This window comes from Eucalyptus grandis, chromosome 1 (genome assembly GCF_016545825.1).
Source record: "Eucalyptus grandis isolate ANBG69807.140 chromosome 1, ASM1654582v1, whole genome shotgun sequence".
Taxonomy (NCBI): Eukaryota; Viridiplantae; Streptophyta; class Magnoliopsida; order Myrtales; family Myrtaceae; genus Eucalyptus; species Eucalyptus grandis.
In genome coordinates this window covers 36,387,536-36,405,037 of record NC_052612.1, presented here as the reverse complement: position 1 = coordinate 36,405,037, position 17,502 = coordinate 36,387,536, and the positions used below count along the sequence as shown (strand labels likewise).

Here is a 17,502-nt window from a genome sequence, read left to right as displayed (position 1 = left end):
GCAGAGTTGTTCTATGATCCCTGAGACCGCTGCATGATTCGCCTGGAAGTTACTGCTCGATTAAGGAACTTCGTTAGAGCTAAAGTTATAATGCATATCAAGATAGTTACTACCAGATAAATATTTAGGCTCCATCTAATTTGCAAGAGATATGATATTTTTGAAAAATATTTTTCGAGAAGTCATATTTTAGGAAAATGATGATATCTTTTGGTAGTTGATTGAAATTCAAACTATTTTTCGCCATTTTGTATATACGATTTTTTATCTTTATTTTTTCCTTTTTCTTCGGCCAATTGTTGGCCACATCAATAGTCGATGCCTAGTCACAGGCGAGGCACGAGCTTGTTTGAGGTCAACAAGCTTGAGCCTTGCCATGGTCCAGTGAGCCGAGCTCAGGCGAGGCTCCATCTCGCTAGATTTAGTGAGTCTCGAGCTCTCTAAAAGTTAACGAGGTTAGAGCCTTGGTATAGATTGGCAAGGCTCAAGTTCGCCATATTCTAATGAGCTTGAGCCTTTTTGATCTTAGGTGAACTTCCTCACTTGTGGTTGATAGTCGGTTGAAAAAGAAGGAAAAAGGAAAAAAAAGGAAAAAGGAAAATAATTATAAATTTGATTTTAAAAATATACATTATATAAAAATGAACGTTTCATCAATTAAAGACCTAAGCCTAGCGTTGAGGACTCATGCACAAACTTTTCAGATTTAGGCCTAAGCACCATGATCAAAGCTCGAGTGTCTGGAACCCAAGCACTACCTTTATGGACTTGGGCTCGAATGCCGAGGCACTAGGAATGGTATCGAGCTTTGGGCTTGGCTTTGATGAACTTAAGTCCATCGGGCTTGTCCTTGATGGATTCAAGTTCGGGCTTTGGAAACTTCGTCTTGAGCGCCACGATTCGGAGCATTAAGATTTCCGTGTCCAAAATAAAGAGTATCTCATAATATTTTGCAAAATATTTTTTGATTTTTAAAAATAAAATTATTTCTCTGAATTTAAGCAGAGATTTTCCGTAGACCCAAAAAAAATAATTTTCGTTCACCCAAAGAAAAATGTTTACCACGAAGCCTTGGCCCTAAGAAGGTCTCCTTTCCTTTCCTTTCCTTTCCTTTCCTTTCCTTTCAGGCGTCTCTCTTCCTTTTGCTCTAAAGGCCTCCGAAAACATTGGCGCTCTCGCGCGTGCCATGAGAAGCCTCCTCAGACCTCCAGTCTCTCTCGCCGCCAGGCTCCTCCTTCCGCGCAGCGGCGGCGCGTCGCCGGCGACAGCACCGGCAGCGCTCGCCGCCGTCAGGCGGGTCTTCACCGACGGGTCCCTCCCTCCTCCCGAATGGGTCGAGCCCTTCAACGACGTCTCCGGCCTAGCCTTCCCCGCCCCGCAGAGCCGCCCGCCCCCGTCTCCGTGGGTGGGCCGCATCCTCGACCTCCTGGACGGGTCCCCGGACATGGAACCGAAGCTGGACGGCTTCTGTCGCAAGTTCCTGATCAAGCTGTCCCCCAACTTCGTGTCCTTCGTGCTGCGGTCCGGGCAGGTCAAGGAGAGGCCGGACGTCGCCGTTAGGTTCTTCAGGTGGGCTGCTCGGCAGGGGAGGTACAAGCACGGGATTGAGTGTTACGTTTCTTTGATCGAGCTTCTCTCGGTATCTGGGGATTTGGATGGTGTGGCGAGGGTCTTTGCGGAGCTGAGGGACTCGGGGTTCTTGATGACGGTGTCGGCGGCGAATTCTTTGATCAAGAGCTTCGGCAGCGTTGGGATGGTGGAGGAGCTGTTGTGGGTTTGGAGGAAGATGAAGGAGAACGGTATCGAGCCGAGTTTGTATACCTACAACTTTTTGTTGAATGGTTTGGTGGATTCGATGTTTATCGAGTCGGCGGAGCGGGTGTTTGAGGTGATGGAGAATGGGAGGATTGGACCAGATATTGTGAGCTATAATATAATGGTGAAAGGATTTTGCAAGGTGGGTAAAACCCAGAAAGCGATGGAGAAGCTAAGGGATATGGAAACGAAGAGCGTGGAGCCAGATAAGATCACATATTTGACTTTGATTCAGTCGTGTTATGGTGAAGGGGATTTCAATTCTTGTTTGGGGCTTTACCGTGAGATGGAAGAGAAAGGCTTAGAAATCCCTCCTCATGCGTATAGTTTGGTCATAAGTGGGCTTTCCAAGGAGGGAAAATGTATGGAAGCATATGCAGTTTATGCAAGCATGACTAGAAATGGTTATAGAGCAAATGTGGCAATCTACACAGCTTTAATTGATTCGTATGCAAAATGCAGGAGCATAGAAGAGGCAATGAGGCTCTTCGACAGAATGAAGGATGATGGGTTTCACCCAGATGAGGTCACGTATGGGGCTATCATTAACGGGCTGTGCAAAAATGGGAGGTTGGAGGAGGCACTTGCACACTTTGAGCACTGTCAGAATAGTGGGGTGACAGTTAATACAATGATATATTCTAGTATTATTGATGGTCTAGGGAAGGCAGGGAGAGTGGATGAAGCTGAGAAAATTTTTGAGAAAATGGCTGATAAGGGATGTTCACGGGATTCTTATTGCTATAATGCCCTGATGGATGCATTTACGAAGTGTGGTAAAATAAATGAAGCACTGGCGCTCTTCAGGAGAATGGAAGATGAAGGTTGTGATCAAACAGTCTACACATTCACGATACTCATTGCTGGCCTTTTTGCGGAGCACCAAAATGAGGAGGCTTTGAAATTGTGGGACGTGATGATTGATAAAGGGATCACTCCTAATGCGGCATCTATCAGGGCTCTATCTACTGGACTTTGTCTCTCAGGCAAAGTGGCTAGAGCTTGTAAAATCTTGGATGAATTAGCACCAATGGGTATCATTCCTGATTCAGCTGTTGAAGATATGATCAATGTGTTGTGCAAAGCCGGCCGTATTAAGGAAGCTTGCAGATTGGCAGATGGAATTGTCGTTAGGGGTCGTGAAATTCCAGGAAAAATACGGACTATTCTTATTAATGCCTTGAGAAAGGCAGGGAACACAGATTTGGCCTTGAAGTTGATGCACAGCAAGATCGGTATTGGCTATGATCGAGTTGGCAGCTTTAAAAAAAGAGTTAAATTCCGGACTCTTGTTGAAAGTTGAGTCTTAGACTATTCTCTCATCGCATTGTATTTATTGTCAATTCTACCGTTTATCTATGCGATAAACTGGGTAAGATTGCGGAAGAGCTGGAAAATCCTGGGTTCTCACTCTTATAGTCTACCTGGACCTAGTTGATGGAGTTGTGATTTCAGAGTCTGTCAGAAGCCTGGTTATATTGATTCTGTACTGGCAATAGGAGTAGAAAAACTTGATTGACTACCTTAACCTGCTTGGTGCCTATGATTCTACAAAGATGTTCGAGTGCATCAAAAGTTCCAATTCCAGGTCTGTGCTCTGGTTTATATTATTCTTGTTCCTATCTTGACTATGATTACTGTGGGACTTGTTGCGTTTATGGATGGAAGTAGATTAGTCGGATGGTATTTGTTACTTGACGATTATGATGCCGGATTAGTTGCTGTAAGCCTTCTAACAGATGCACAACACTGAGGTCATCTGCACCTGATCAGAATCTTACTATATTTTATGTTTTTTTGGTAATTTACTATAGAGAAAGCAACTAAGAGCTCCTGCATTGCCATGATATAGATTTAAAATGTTGCGAGTACAATTGCTTGAATGCTTCCATCCGATTGGTCCAATCTTACTTTGGATTTTCAGAGCGGAAGATTGAACAGCCATCCTGTCATATTAGAAAGGGCATGGTATAGTTTCATTTTTGCAGTTATACTAGTCCAGTTTTGAGAGATGTTTCTTGAGCTAATTAGGACATGACTAACAAACAACCATGTTTGTGTTCTGTTACTGTTCCTGTAGCTACTTCAACTCCCAGCTGTTACTTGAGTTAGTTCTGTATATTTTTATTACAATTCGAGGGCTCCAGCAGAAGGAAATACTGAAGTAGGCACGTATAATAATAGACAAAAGTTTCTCCATCTGTGATTTGAGACTAAGGCAGTTGCATGAGTTGATTTATTTTTGATAAATTGTCCTTGATCCTGCCAATAATTGTTGTAAGTAGCTGTAATCACTCTCTTTGTCTTCTTCTTCTTTGGTTTTCCTGTTGCAATTGTTAATATTTGGAGGTTTACGGTTAGATAGCATCGGTTCAATCAGATCTTCTTTTGATGGTTCTTGGCTATGTCAAATGGGCATTCCCAGATTTTCCGACACTTCTGTTAGCTAAGTGTCAGCTTAAAAGAAAGTTTTGTGTTAGACTCAGGTCTTTAAGCCCAAGCCCCGTAAATTGATCCATTTTCAGGTCTCTAAGCCCAAGCCCCGTAAACTGATCCATTTTCGTTGTCCTTAGTCAGGAATTACTTAACTTTATGAATTTGATCAGCAGTTGTTTATGTTTCATTTAATTTCTATTTAGTTATTTCAGTCATCCAGATCTTTTTTTGTGTTATTTTGTTCATCATGTTATGATTGTCTAGCAGATGCATCTTGGTGGATGAGAATGATGATATTTTTTCATGAGTTGCAGTATAACTGTAAGAATGCTTGTTCTATGCAATTGCTTCTAACTGATTTTGCTTAAATTATTTTCAATCTTGTGATTTCGCCCTTTTGTGCCTTCAATTTGTTCTTTAAGTTTCGTTTTTATTGGTATCTACATGTATATGCTGGTTGGCCTAACATGATAAACTCTCTCCTAGTTTGTCGAAAGTGTTACATGTTGGATGAGTATGTAATCATTGAATTTTTTGGCCTCCTTAGAACATTTTCTGGTCTGCCTCCATGGATTGTGCTTCTGCCAGTTTTTCGTTCATCATATATTACTAGTGGCTTTCTCCTTGGTGATATTGCAATTGAGTGGTTGGTGCTTCGAAAATCCGCAGGTCATTTGATGGAGAAAATAGAGTCTGAGAATCTGTTGCATAGAGCCTTTGATGTGTTTTTGTTCAACTCAAAGTATGAGCCACTGCTTAAGGTATGCAGTAAGCATTCACTCTGACTATGCTTCTTGTTGTGTTTATTGCTCTACACTTTTTTAACTTTCTTCTTAGTGAGGCGTTGTTCATGTGCGTATCTGATTTTTGAGGCTTGTCTATTTTCTGGTACAGCAAGGCTCTGCCACAAAGGCAACATTCTCTCTTGTGTGGACAAACACCTGTTGCAGCCACCCATTGTACTGGGAGTCTGAGCTTATTGGTGACCCTTGGTAACAGAGCATTTTTTACATGTTCTGTGTTTCTTGTTATCTGCATGACTGCATTCTCATAGTAGTGGGAGACTCTAAGTCATGCTTGTCTATGAGGCTAATTATGTCTGTACTCTGGTGTCACTTGCAATCATTTGATGGACAGGGGGTGAGAGATGCTGCACAAAGGAAGCTTCTGGATGAAGTGGCATTCCTGCTGAAGACGTGCCTGTTGATGGATTCATTCCTCTGGATTGAATGCTGTATAAGGCACCTTCTGATGGGAAGTGAGGAGAGCACGAACATAATAACTTCTTACCTGTTGACTCAAGCTCTCCTTTTTCTTTGGGAATTTTAGGTAGATTCCTTGTGCTGGTTTAGAGTATCTTGACTTTCCTACATAATTGACATCAGCTTTAATTCTCATGGCGTTACTAAATAGTATGTCTTGGAAATCTAGCATTCTTATGGCACTATTAACATGCTGCTTCGATGATGGACTCCGACTTACTTGGAAGAAATGTGGGTGGAAAACCCTGCGAGAAAGACTTTGATATTTAGTTCTTTGTGTCATCAGAGACATCCTAAAAAGCTGACATTTTAGTTCTCACATTCTCTTCTATAATTTTTTTTTAAATAGTTGTCAAATGTTCTGCGTTTGATGTAGGACAAGGGAGTGATGTGCTTCAAGTTTCTTACCCATGGTCATGGATGGCATGCAAGAGTCCTGATGTTCATGTAATTTGGCAGTTGATTACCCGCTGTTCATCGTTCGAGACGTGACGGTTAATCCAAAACCCCGATGAGGTTGCGGGTGTCGAGTACGTGAGCCACGTGAGCCAGGGGAGCAGTCAAGGAGCTGCTGACGAGAGCTGACGCGGGTGAGGAGGGTCATCTGAATCTGTCTCCCTGGTTCGGATTAGGTGGTGGACAATTGCTTTGCTCAGGTAGTAGGGATCATGCTGAAGAGAGTGGACACTGAAGGAAGCCAGCTGATATGGAAAGCATTCAACAAGTTAACCTGAGATTTTGTGTTGAGCAGACTCCACTTGGATGTTATTAACCAGCTGCACAATCCCAATTCCTAAAGTCAAAAACTTGCTTTTACACAGGGTCATTTCCACTCATTGGGAATAGCCATTGCTTTGTTACTGTTGGGTTTTTTTAAAACCTTTTATTTTATTTTATAGAACTTTAGTATGAAGTTAAAAACCCTTTCATGACTTAAAAAATTAAAAACGTTAAATGGAAATTCTAAAGCAAATGCACCGAAATTGTCGGGGACAGCGACCCGTTCGGCGCGTATAAATAGGGGGTCAACGATTAAAGGGACGTCAACATCCCCCGTCAACGACGGGTGGTCAACTTTATTAAGCGCTTCCTGATCAAATAATAAATTAATCACAATAGGTCAACAGTCAAATAATGGGGAAAAAACAATTACTTTTTAATGCGATAATTTATAATTTTTATGAGAGACCGAAACGAGAAACCGAAAATGGCTATCACGTCAAAAGTGTAAGTAATCTTAGGTTTGCCGTACTGTTCACGGAACAAGAGAATATAACCAATCAAATGTCCTTTCCTCTTTTCTATGTATTGCGTTCTTCCTGTACATGGATTGTCAATGAATCCTATCTTATCAAATCGCAAATTGGTATACTCTCTTGTACGACTATCCATTATCTTCATATACTTTGGTATATTATAGAGTGAAATGACACGAATCTAATTTATCATGTGAATATACATAGAATTTATGTTTTTTTTTCTTCGCATTATGTGCGTGAACCCTTGTGAAAGTAAATCCTAGAGACATGGACAATGCAAAAACGCAAATAAATAAAAAGATATACATATCTTATCGAAATAATTCCCGTAGTATATATTTTTGCCCATCGAAAGAAAAAAAAGAGCAAAAGTAGGGAAAAAAAGGGGTCTCCTTTGAGTTTTGAGAAGTGAAAAAGTCAGAGAAATAAAAAATCGATCAATTAAATATACATATATAATCAAAGGGAAATGAGAAGAAAATCGATCAATTAAAGATCTTGCCCCCCCGGTAGAAATTCACACGGAATTCGTACATTTTCGGATGTGATTGGAGTACATGTGAAAATCATTCGCTCGTCCCTCATTGCTTCTCCCACGCATAAATTCCTTGGCTTCTGCTGGCTCACCTCCCTCCCTCTTTTCCTCTCCGACCTTCCAGCGCGGACGCCGAGCGCGTCGCCACGCCTTCCTCCTCCTCTCGTGCCTCTAGTGTCTTCTTGGTTTATGAGGTAATGATCGATCGACGGCCACCCCCGCTCTCCTTCCTTCTCCTCCCTCTTCTTGGCCTTCGGCTTTCTGTGATTCTGGACTTTCGATCGATCAGCGGCGGATCTGCTGCGGCTCGTCTGGGTGCTTTTTACGACGTGGGTTTTCGAGATCTGGGCGCCTTTTTCTTGCTGTTGCTTGTTTGTGTGTGGGTGAAGGTTGGGGGGTTGATGACGGTTTGATCTTCAATGGGTTTTTTGCTGGTCGCGTCTGTTGATTGCCCGTGTCGGGGAAAGGTTAAATTTTGCGTCTTCACATGGCGAAATGGTCGCTAGGCGTCCTTCGCATTCGACGCGATACGTAGAGTTTGAAAGAATATTTGGCGTGCATGTCTTTTTTTCTTTTTCTTTTATTTTATTTTTTAAGAATCGGAATCGGGACCTGGGAAATCAACTACATGGATAGGGAATCGTTCAGTTTATCTACAATAAGGAGACGGATGGTTTTGCGTGTCCTTGTTGGTCGCTGTCGGTAGTGGCGACCCGCCGAGGTTTCCGAAATTGCGATTGGCTTTATCTGTTGAAGTTAGTCTATACGGCATTTTCTCTGCAATGAGCTACCCCCTTGATAGGATCGAATGGTCTTTGGAAATTGCGGTTGGCTCGATCTATTAGAATGAGCCTACCCAACATCTTCTCTGCTGTGAACTACCCTTTGAGTTGGATCGAATCCGTAACTGATCGCTAGTGCTTACCATGCTTTCTTTGCTGATCCATTATGTTAATGTTGTAGGGACTCATTACTGCTCCTGTTGCTGTGTTTTCTTTCTATATTTTCTGGTGGTGCTCTTTACTTGCCTCTTTTTACCAAATAGTGGTATTAAGATCTGCTCATGTGATTGGGGTATTTGGTATCGCTGCTTCTTCTGTCCTGTTTTAAGTTTTAACTGAACAATCAACGCTGTCTAGTCTCAACATGGTCTCGCCTTAATGCTATGGTTTAAACAGAACACGAGTTTTATCAAGTGAATAGTCTTCTTTGGTTTCAGTTTATTAGTTGTTGATTGTTCCCCACTAATCCATTTGGTAGAAGTGGGCAAGTGACTCTGTTAAACTTCTATGCTGTAAGCCAACATGCTTTGTCTCCTGCATGCTCTAGGCGTTTAATGCTTGTGAGATTAGACAACATACTCTTACGTCCTCAGTACATTAAGGTTTTGACCAAATATATATGTGTGTGTGTGTGTGTGTGTGTGTGTGTGTGTGTGTGTAAGGTGGTGCGGGAGAATTGAGCAGCTTTTAAGGTGCTGGGTGGTTGTATTGCTGTGAGAGAATTTGTAACATGCTAAAAAAATTTATGATGTTTGTTAGAGGATCTTCTTAACAAGCAAAAAATAAAAAAAACTGATCCTCTGAGAGACATTATATGATTTGTGTTATCTTTCGATATTGAATCTCAATCTGTTGATGTTCTTTCATGTCTTGGTATAAATAGCTTAGGAGATCCTGGGAAGGATTATTTTTTATTATTCTTACTGACTTGTTGATGGAAGTTCATCCAAAATTAGAATGTTGATGTGATGTGCGGCTCCCCTTTTGACTCAGTGATGTGAGTTACTCAAGGATCAGTTGACTTTCTTTATTACATGCTCTCTCAAGACTTCCAAATTATCTATGTTAGCCTGAAGACACTCTAAGTTGCTCTGAAGTCTGACGAGCATGATCTTATCACATACGAGTAACTAGAGTGCAGTTGCATTCATACAACTTAAGTCTTGATAAAGGAGTAATGTGCAGGATGATAGCAGTATCTTATTATTACTCTGGATGCAACCTAAAAAAGTTGATGGTTTCAAAAAGTGTATGCAACATGCATGGGCAACCTAATAGAGGAAAAGGACTTCCGCTATGTTTGGTATAAATTGGAAATGGAATGGAATGGAATGGAATGGAATCTGGGATCGGAGTGAGGGGAGAGTGAATGTAGTGTGCATATACTTTAAAGACTTGTATGAGAGGTTTTGTTTTCCGTGAATTCCTTTCTTCCACTTTTTCTTCTTTGAATTGCACAGGGCTGTCTTTTAAATTTTCAAGTCCATACAGGTGCTTGGAATAGGATGGCATTGGTCACCACTGCTGAAGTTTGTGATGCAAACCCCCAACTGATTGGGAGCGGTGACCTTCGGGCACTTCAACCTATTTTTCAGATCTACGGACGTCGCCCAGTCTTCTCTGGGCCAGTGGTCACACTTAAGGTCTTTGAGGACAATGTTTTGATTCGTGAGTTTCTAGAAGAAAAGGGCAATGGCAGAGTTCTTGTTGTTGATGGTGGTGGGAGCTTACGATGTGCTATTCTTGGGGGAAATCCTGTTGTTCAGGCTCAAAATAATGGTTGGGCTGGCATAGTTGTGAATGGCTGTGTCAGAGATGTCGATGAGATCAACGGCTGCGATATTGGGGTGAGGGCTTTGGCTTCCCATCCAGTGAAAGCCAATAAGAAGGGTATTGGTGAAAAGCACGTTTCCATAACTGTTGCCGGAACAAGGATCTGCGATGGGGAATGGCTTTATGCCGACACTGATGGAATCCTGATATCCAGAACAGAACTTTCTGTTTAGTTCAAGCTAAGCACAAATCACAGGATGATACACTGGCGGGAATTTGTGACTTGGTTCATGTTCTCAATCGAAACATCGATGAAGCTTTGTTAGATTGGACCTATGGACATTGAGCCATCCTTTCCTGTCTCTCTGCGGTATTTGAATCCTGTGTAGATATTCCTGTCAACTGCCATTGTATCGTATTGTGTCGTATGCACTTTTAAAATAAGTTTCTTTCCCATTCTACGTGATGATTGATATTGATGCACTTTTAAAATAAGTTTCTTTCCCATTCTGCGTGATGATTGAACTTGATGGTTTCGGTTATAAGTCCCTGAAATGAAGGTGGAAGACAGATGGGATTTGCAATTCCAGATGAGGGGCTTACTCTAATTCACACGTTGTTAGTTGCCCAATGGAATGATCATCAGGGTCTCTTCTGTTTCTCAGGCTACTCCAATTTTACGCTTGCTATCAACAGGGAAATACCCTGAATTTGATAACTCTTTTAATTCCCTCCTCAGATAACTAATGGAGGCTAGACATAGGAGTGAAGAAACATGAGGATGAACTGAACTGAACTTGGTCGATTTGGTATATCATACTCTCTCGCAAGATTAAATCGACGAACAAATGCGTCAGTGTAGATACACAAGCTCTTTTCGGCTGACTTTGCAGATTGCAATCTACAAAAAGCAAGTTCAGCTCTTTCGTTCAGTTTCTTGAGTTCGCTCACAAAAGTACAGAGAACCTCCATGAACGAAAACAAGTCACGCCCACCGGCGTCTTTCTGTCCACCGCACATTTAGGCTAATTATGAAAGCTCGGTATAAGCAGTAGATTGGGTCATGATATTTTAGATTGAGGTTTGCGCGAGTATGGATTCGTGCATGGTTGTTTTGAGAGCTAGAGAGATTAAACTTCGTATTAGCAACATTTGTTGCCGTATAATCATTTTGAGGGAAAAGTACAAAAAAGTCATAAACTTATTGCATTAATATCAATTCAGTCATAAACTTTTCAATTGAACCAATTCAGTCCTAAACTTTTTATTATTGGTACCAATTCAGTCCATCCGGCCAATTTTGGCCGGCCGATGTTAACGTGGAAATTTTTATGATTTTTTAATTATTTTTTCGAATTTTTAATTATTTTTTATTGATTTTTTATTTTGTCTTCTTCCTAGCGGTGGCCGGCGAGGGCCGCGGGCCTCGCCTGTCGCTAGCAAGAGTCGTAGCCCTCGCCTAGCCTCTCCTAGGGCCGTCGGTGAGGAGGCTTTGCTCGGATCTGGGCGAGGCCGAGCGGCCCTCGCCCGGTCGCCGGTGAGGGTCGCGGCCCTCACTCGACCTTGCCGGGCCTCGGGCGAGGCCGGCCTCGCCCAAATCCGGGCTAAGCCGCCTCACCCGCGGCCCGGCGAGGCCGAGCGAGGGCCACTCGGCCTTGCCCAAATTTGGGCAAAGCGCCTCACCGGCGGCCGATTTGGGCGAGGCCAACCTCGCTCACGGCCTTGGATGAGGCCGGGCGGCGACCCTCGCCCAATGGTCGGCGAAGACAAAAAAAAAAAAAAAAAGGAAAAAGAAAAGAAAAAGAAAAAATTAATAAAAATTCAAAAAATAATTAAAAAATCATAAAAATTACCACGTTAATCCGGCCACTAGCCGACGTCCACATCGGTGTTGGCTAGCCAAAATTGGCCGGATGGACCCTGAATTGGTACCAATAGTAAAAGATTTAGGACTGAATTGGTTCAATTGAAAATTTTAGGATTGAATTGATACCAATGCAATAGATTTATGATTTTTTTTGTACTTTTCCCTCCTTTTGAAGGAAAATAAAAAATAAACATTAATGCTACAAAAAACCTTGAATTGATACACTTGCTACATTTACATCAAATTAATCTAAATCCCAAACTAATGAATTTGTGATAAATTTACTCTTTGTTAATTTCCGTTTAATTTTACCATTAAATTATTAAGTTGGATAACACGTAGAAGTTAACAAGTATACTAATTTTGGATTTTATTCTTTTGTCACAAGGATTTAATCTGATTTTACGAAAACTAATTGATGATAAATTTATCGTAAATGTATCAATTTAAAGTTTTAATAGTAAAGAAAATTTCTTATAAAAATGTCAATTTGAGATTTTTAATGATATAAATCTTAAATAAAATCACCAGTGAAATTTGGACAGGCTACATCATTTTATTTCATTTTTTTTTAACTCCATACTCGGACGAGGTCTCTTGTCATTTCTGAACCGAGAAATGCAAATGGGAGGAGGACGCTACGAAAATCTCGAACTAATACACCCATAACAAATTTACTTCAAATTAATTTTTTGATCACAAGAAATTTCAAATTGATAAATTTATAATAAATTTACTCTCCGTTAATTTCCTTTTAATTTTACCATCGAATTGCTAAGTTGGATGATACGCTGAAGTTAACGAGCACAGTAATTTGAGATTTTACCCTTTATTTGTTTCAGGTGAATTGGTTTAATTCAATTTTATGAAAATTAATGAAAGATAAATTTATTATATATGTACGGAGTTTTAGTGATAAAGAGTTCTTACAAGATTTTTAATGATATGAATCCTAAATAAAATGATCACAGTGAAATTTGGACAGGCTAAATTATTTTATTTATTTATTTATTTTCTTTTTTAACTCGATCCTCGGACGAGGTCTCGTCGTTTCCGAACCGAGAAATGCGAACGGGAGGAGGATGCTCCGCCCGACGACTTCCCCCTGCTCACTTCGATCGCGCAGCGCCGACCGTAAGTAATCCACGCTCGCTTTTCTCCAGTTAATCCTCCGCTCGCCGAATTCATCTCTCGCCTAGACCAGAGCGTCCTTTCCGGTTCGTCCGTCGCGCCGCCCCTCGGGGATGATGGAACAAAGGCGCGATTTTGATGGCGAAAACGGAACCAGCAGGCGCACCAGGGCAAAGGGTATCGCCCAAAGCGAGCCAGGAGTGGACAGGATCAGGGCCTTGCCGGATTCCATCCTGATCCGCATCCTCTCGCTTCTGCCCGCCAGGGACGCCGCCAGGACCCTCGTCATCCCCAGCTTCGGCCGCCTCTGGACTTCGATCTACGACCTGGACTTCGACTGGTTCGTGTACCACGACTGCTCCGGCAATTCGTCCTGGCACTGCTGCAGCTACGACGAGGGCGCCCTGTCGAGGTTCGCGGAGCTCGTCCGCCGCGTGCTCGCGCTCCACCAGGGCGGCCGGATTCGTAAATTCCGCCTTCGTTTCGAGTTCTCGATAGATCGCCAGTTGGACGAACTGATGCCCCTGGAGCTGGAGCCCGAGGAGCTGGAGATCATGATTAGGAACGGGGGATTGGCCGGTGAGGTCAACCGTTGGATCGAATTCGCGGCGAGTAGGAATGTTGAGGTCCTCGATTTGGATTTTCTGGCTTGCGGCTTGTCAAATGTGGGATATAAGTATGAATTGCCGAGTTTTGTTCTTCAGAGCAGCTTCTTGACTGAATTGAAGTTGGTCAGCTGCAAGGTGAATTTATCTGCTGATATTGTCATGAGGGCGCTTAAGGTGTTGTGTCTTAAGGAAATCGCTTTGAGTGATGATTCGATCAAGAACTTCATAGACGGGTGTCCGGTGCTCGAGAGTTTGACTGTACTGGATTGTTACGGCCTGTGCGAGCTAAATTGTGGTTCCCAGGAACTTAGGAGCGTGACGGTCGCTCCGGGTATTCTTGAGGAGTCGAGAGTTAAAGTCGCCTGTCCAAATATCAAATCACTAAGCATCTCTGGATGGATCGAGCGTCTGGAACTAGAGAGCCTATCGTCTCTACGAGATGCATCCATCGATTTCTGTGATTGTTTCTTATGTGTACCTGATGAATATTGTGAGGTCCAAAAGATTCTGGAGGAGCTCCATCATGTGAGAGTGCTCACAATGCATCATCACCCAATTCTGGTCAGTTGATCTTCAATTCCTCATTTCTGACCTTCCCACTTTGACATGCATTCTTGAGGTAATCATGTGAGAAAAAAAGTTAGTAAATATGATTTTCTAAGCAGGGGAGATAAGGTTCTTTGATTGGTGGACAGTCAAAACATGCTGGTGTCCTGTACAATTCTAAGCATTTCCACATTGTTCTCTTCCTTGCTGAAGTATGCGGTCAGCTTCGGAATATCATCTCAGTAATTGCTTGTCATTTCCGCAAGAGGAATATCATGGACTCATTCAGATGATTTTACCTCATTTATGTAACGTGTCATGATTATTCATTTCGTTCCACTAGGTAATGACTTGTGATTGTGGAATAAAATCAGGTTCTCACGGTATGGGAGTTGATGAACTTGCCTTGCCCATCCAACAGTTGGCAGCGCTTGATTCTTAGGACAATGCTGACCAAATGGCACCTCCCCGGAATTGCCAATGTATTGAGAAGCTCCCCTAGCTTGGAAGTGCTAGTTATACACATCATCCCAGGCGAAGTGCCTTCCATTGATGTAAGTACATTTATCCCTATTTAAAGCTGTCCTCTTCATGCTAATCTAGGGGTGTGCAAAATTTTGTGTAACCGTCTGTTCTGATTTTCTAGGCCCAAGAAGCATGGCTGCAATTGTACAAGATTTGCGAGGGCAACTACTGGGATTTACAAGATCGCTCTTTTGGATGTCTTGCAAACTGCCTCAGAATTGTCAGAGTGTCTGGCGACATAATGAAGGATCATGTGATTCAATTAGTGCAGTTTTTACTCCGTGAGGCATTAGTTTTGCAGAAGCTTGTGGTCTCTACAGGGCCGAATGATTCTTCTATTTCAGTCAAGGAGTCGAAGGAATTTTCCGACAAGTTGTTGAGTTTTCCCAGAGGTTCTCCTCAAGCTGTAGTTGTGTTTTCTAATGCATGACGTTCTTTCCCTGAATCCTAAGTTTTAATCCCGAGGTAATAAGAAGTGGCACCTAGTACCGCAGGGTTGATTGTGTTACAATCCTGATCGACCAGATTTTGTGATTGTGAAGCATACCTCATCAAGATTTCTCTAGTGTTAACTTTTTGGGTTTCGCTGCTCTTCCTTCTGATTTCTTTTTCTCTCTGGCAACGGGTGTTACCTTTTGAAGATGCATTGACATCATCGGGATCGCCTGAAGAGGAGGCTGCTTGTAGAAACTGTTTCTCTGTCAATATATGCTTGGCAGGCCAATTTGTTTTTGAAGCGGGGGATTTTGGAGCGACCTCCTTTGTCATTGTAGGTGTATTCAATATCTTGAACTCACTCACAAAAACATGAATGTAAATAAATTTGGTCCAATATATTACATTTACATCCAATATCTCTCTGTCCATTGCAAATAGATTTTGTTGATATTCCTTTTTTTTTTTTAGTAATCTTGTTATTCTTTGTGTTAAATTATGCACTGCATGAAGTACAAAAGTTGCACTGCCAAAGAGAAAAGTACAGAGGGTGAAAGAAACGCCCAAAGTGTAAATGCGCATCGTGGCATTCGAAGAGTCGTAATCACTTGCAAATAACATTGTCGTGCGATCACGAGGCCTAAAGTCAAGCGATTGTAGTTTCATTTGTAATCGCATATTGAACATTAACTTATGGAAGTAGATAAGATGTGCAGAATATAAAAGTTAATGTGTGAATAAGGGAACCATGTCATAAACTCAAATCCATGTATTTTCTCACTTTGAGTTTATCAATATATTTTCGTTTACGGTACTTGCACTTCCTTTCCCTTTAGATTCAATTGTTCTTGATCCTTGTTATGCAATTCAATGTACCATCCGAAATAATCACTGAACTGGATTCACAAACACCCAAAGGTTAACCATCGGCGAAAGGTATTCTACTAATTTCTAACGAAACAATCTTTCATATCTCAGGAAGGAATAAACTAATTGGTGTATGTTATTTTTTACAGTTCGAGTGTCTAAACTGTGTTCAATTCTATCATGGTATTATATTGAGGTAAGAGGTATTTTGATGGTCTCAAGAAAAAAGAAACATTGGGATTTTTTCTACAATTTGGTCGTTCGTTAGATGGGAAATTGATGGTGTACGATGCAATAGATTCGATCCAATTAACTCACGTGAATGACCGAGATGAAAACGCATTCTTTTGATCACTGACCGCATCTGTCATCTGCGACAGGATTCTTAGCGAGGAAGTAGAGTAAGGAACGTGAACAGGACGATGCTCGTTTCTATTTTCTGATACCATCCTCAGTACGAGGTTTCTCGTCGGTATCAAAATTCACTGTTAGATTACCAAGAAGAGTTGAGAAATGTGAACAGGACGATGCTCTGCCCTGCTCCGTTGTCTGCGGCTGTTCCCACCTCTATTGGGTTTCACTCTCAGCTCAGTTCGATCGCGCAATACTGACTCTGAGTAATCACGCTTGCTGCTTTTCAGTTAAACCTCGGCCCACTGGATTCATTCCACAGGACCCTGTAATGCATCTGTGAGTAAAGCCAGCTCCAATTCTGTCTGATCGTAACAAAATTGGAACGTACTTCTCGATTCATCTGTCGTATAGAGATGGAGCAAATGTGTGATTTTGATGAGGAATGTTGAAACAGTAGGAGGAACAAGGCAAAGGGTGTTGCGAAAAGTGAGCAAGAAGTGGACAGGATCAAAGTTTTGCCGGATTCCATTTTGATTCACATCCCGTCGCTTTTACCCGAGAGGGATGCTGTGAGGACCCTGATCATCCCTAGCTTCAGTCGCCTCTGGACTTTGATTGGTGCCTGTACCACGATTGCTCAAACAATTTGAGCTACGGTCACAAAGAGAGCAGCCTGTTAAGGTTTTCAGAGCTTGTTTGCTGCATGCTCGCGCTTCACCATGGTCCCAGGATATGTAAATTCCGCCTTCATTTCAAGTTTTCGGTGTCCCGCCAATTGGATGAACTGATGTTTCTTGATCCTGAGGAGCGGGACACCATGACTAAGACTGGGGTATATGCAGGCGAAGTCAATCATTGGATCGAATTTGCGTTGAATAGGAATGCTGAGATCCTTGATTTGGATTTACGGCATGCGGCGGCTTTCTCAACTTGGATATTATGGCATGCGGTTCTCTTGACACGACTCGCATTAGATATTCATTGCCTGGTTTTGTTCTCCGGAGCAGCTTCTTAATTGAATTGAATTTGGTGAGCTGCCAAGTGAATTTTCTCTACATAAATTGCCATGTGGGCGCTTAAAGTGCTGTATCTTAAGGAAATCGAGTTGAACGATGTTCTAATCAAGAATTTTGTAGACGGGAGTCCAGTGCTCCAGAGCTTGACCGTTCGGGATTGTGATGGTCTGCGTGAACTAAATTGTGCTTCCCGGAAACTTAGGAAGGTGACAGTCACTCCTCGTTTTATTGCACGAAGAGTTGAGGTTTCCTGTTCAAATATCAAGTCACTGAGCATCTGTGGATGGATTG

General features: G+C 42.1%; 3 protein-coding genes across 5 annotated transcripts; all 3 read left to right on the top strand.

Moving 5' to 3' along the window:
* The first annotated feature begins 1,124 nt into the window (after window positions 1-1,124).
* On the top strand, window positions 1,125-6,422 carry LOC104440312 (pentatricopeptide repeat-containing protein At1g03560, mitochondrial). Of its 2 annotated transcripts, none has more exons than XM_039313116.1 (5): window positions 1,125-3,403; window positions 4,921-5,012; window positions 5,146-5,243; window positions 5,389-5,580; window positions 5,973-6,422. In XM_039313116.1, the coding sequence occupies exon 1, from the start codon at window positions 1,187-1,189 to the stop codon at window positions 3,116-3,118; it is 1,932 nt and encodes a 643-aa protein (XP_039169050.1). In that variant the 5' UTR covers window positions 1,125-1,186; the 3' UTR covers window positions 3,119-3,403; window positions 4,921-5,012; window positions 5,146-5,243; window positions 5,389-5,580; window positions 5,973-6,422. The 2 variants fall into 2 exon arrangements, with proteins under 2 accessions (XP_039169050.1, XP_010051561.2); XM_010053259.3 differs by having other exon boundaries at window positions 5,890-6,422.
* Window positions 6,423-7,283: 861 nt separating this feature from the next.
* On the top strand, window positions 7,284-10,357 carry LOC104440296 (putative 4-hydroxy-4-methyl-2-oxoglutarate aldolase 1). 2 transcript variants are annotated; one of them, XM_010053245.3, is made up of 2 exons: window positions 7,284-7,501; window positions 9,581-10,357. In XM_010053245.3, exon 2 carries the CDS (start codon window positions 9,595-9,597, stop codon window positions 10,093-10,095), a length of 501 nt encoding a protein of 166 aa, XP_010051547.1. In that variant the 5' UTR covers window positions 7,284-7,501; window positions 9,581-9,594; the 3' UTR covers window positions 10,096-10,357. The 2 variants fall into 2 exon arrangements, with proteins under 2 accessions (XP_010051547.1, XP_010051553.1); XM_010053251.3 differs by lacking the exon at window positions 7,284-7,501 and adding an exon at window positions 7,510-7,636.
* Window positions 10,358-12,772: 2,415 nt separating this feature from the next.
* On the top strand, window positions 12,773-15,393 carry LOC104440277 (putative F-box protein At1g49610). The gene is made up of 3 exons (XM_010053234.3): window positions 12,773-14,029; window positions 14,389-14,568; window positions 14,661-15,393. The coding sequence occupies exons 1-3, from the start codon at window positions 12,974-12,976 to the stop codon at window positions 14,967-14,969; spliced, it is 1,545 nt and encodes a 514-aa protein (XP_010051536.2). The 5' UTR covers window positions 12,773-12,973; the 3' UTR covers window positions 14,970-15,393.
* The last annotated feature ends 2,109 nt before the right edge of the window (window positions 15,394-17,502 follow it).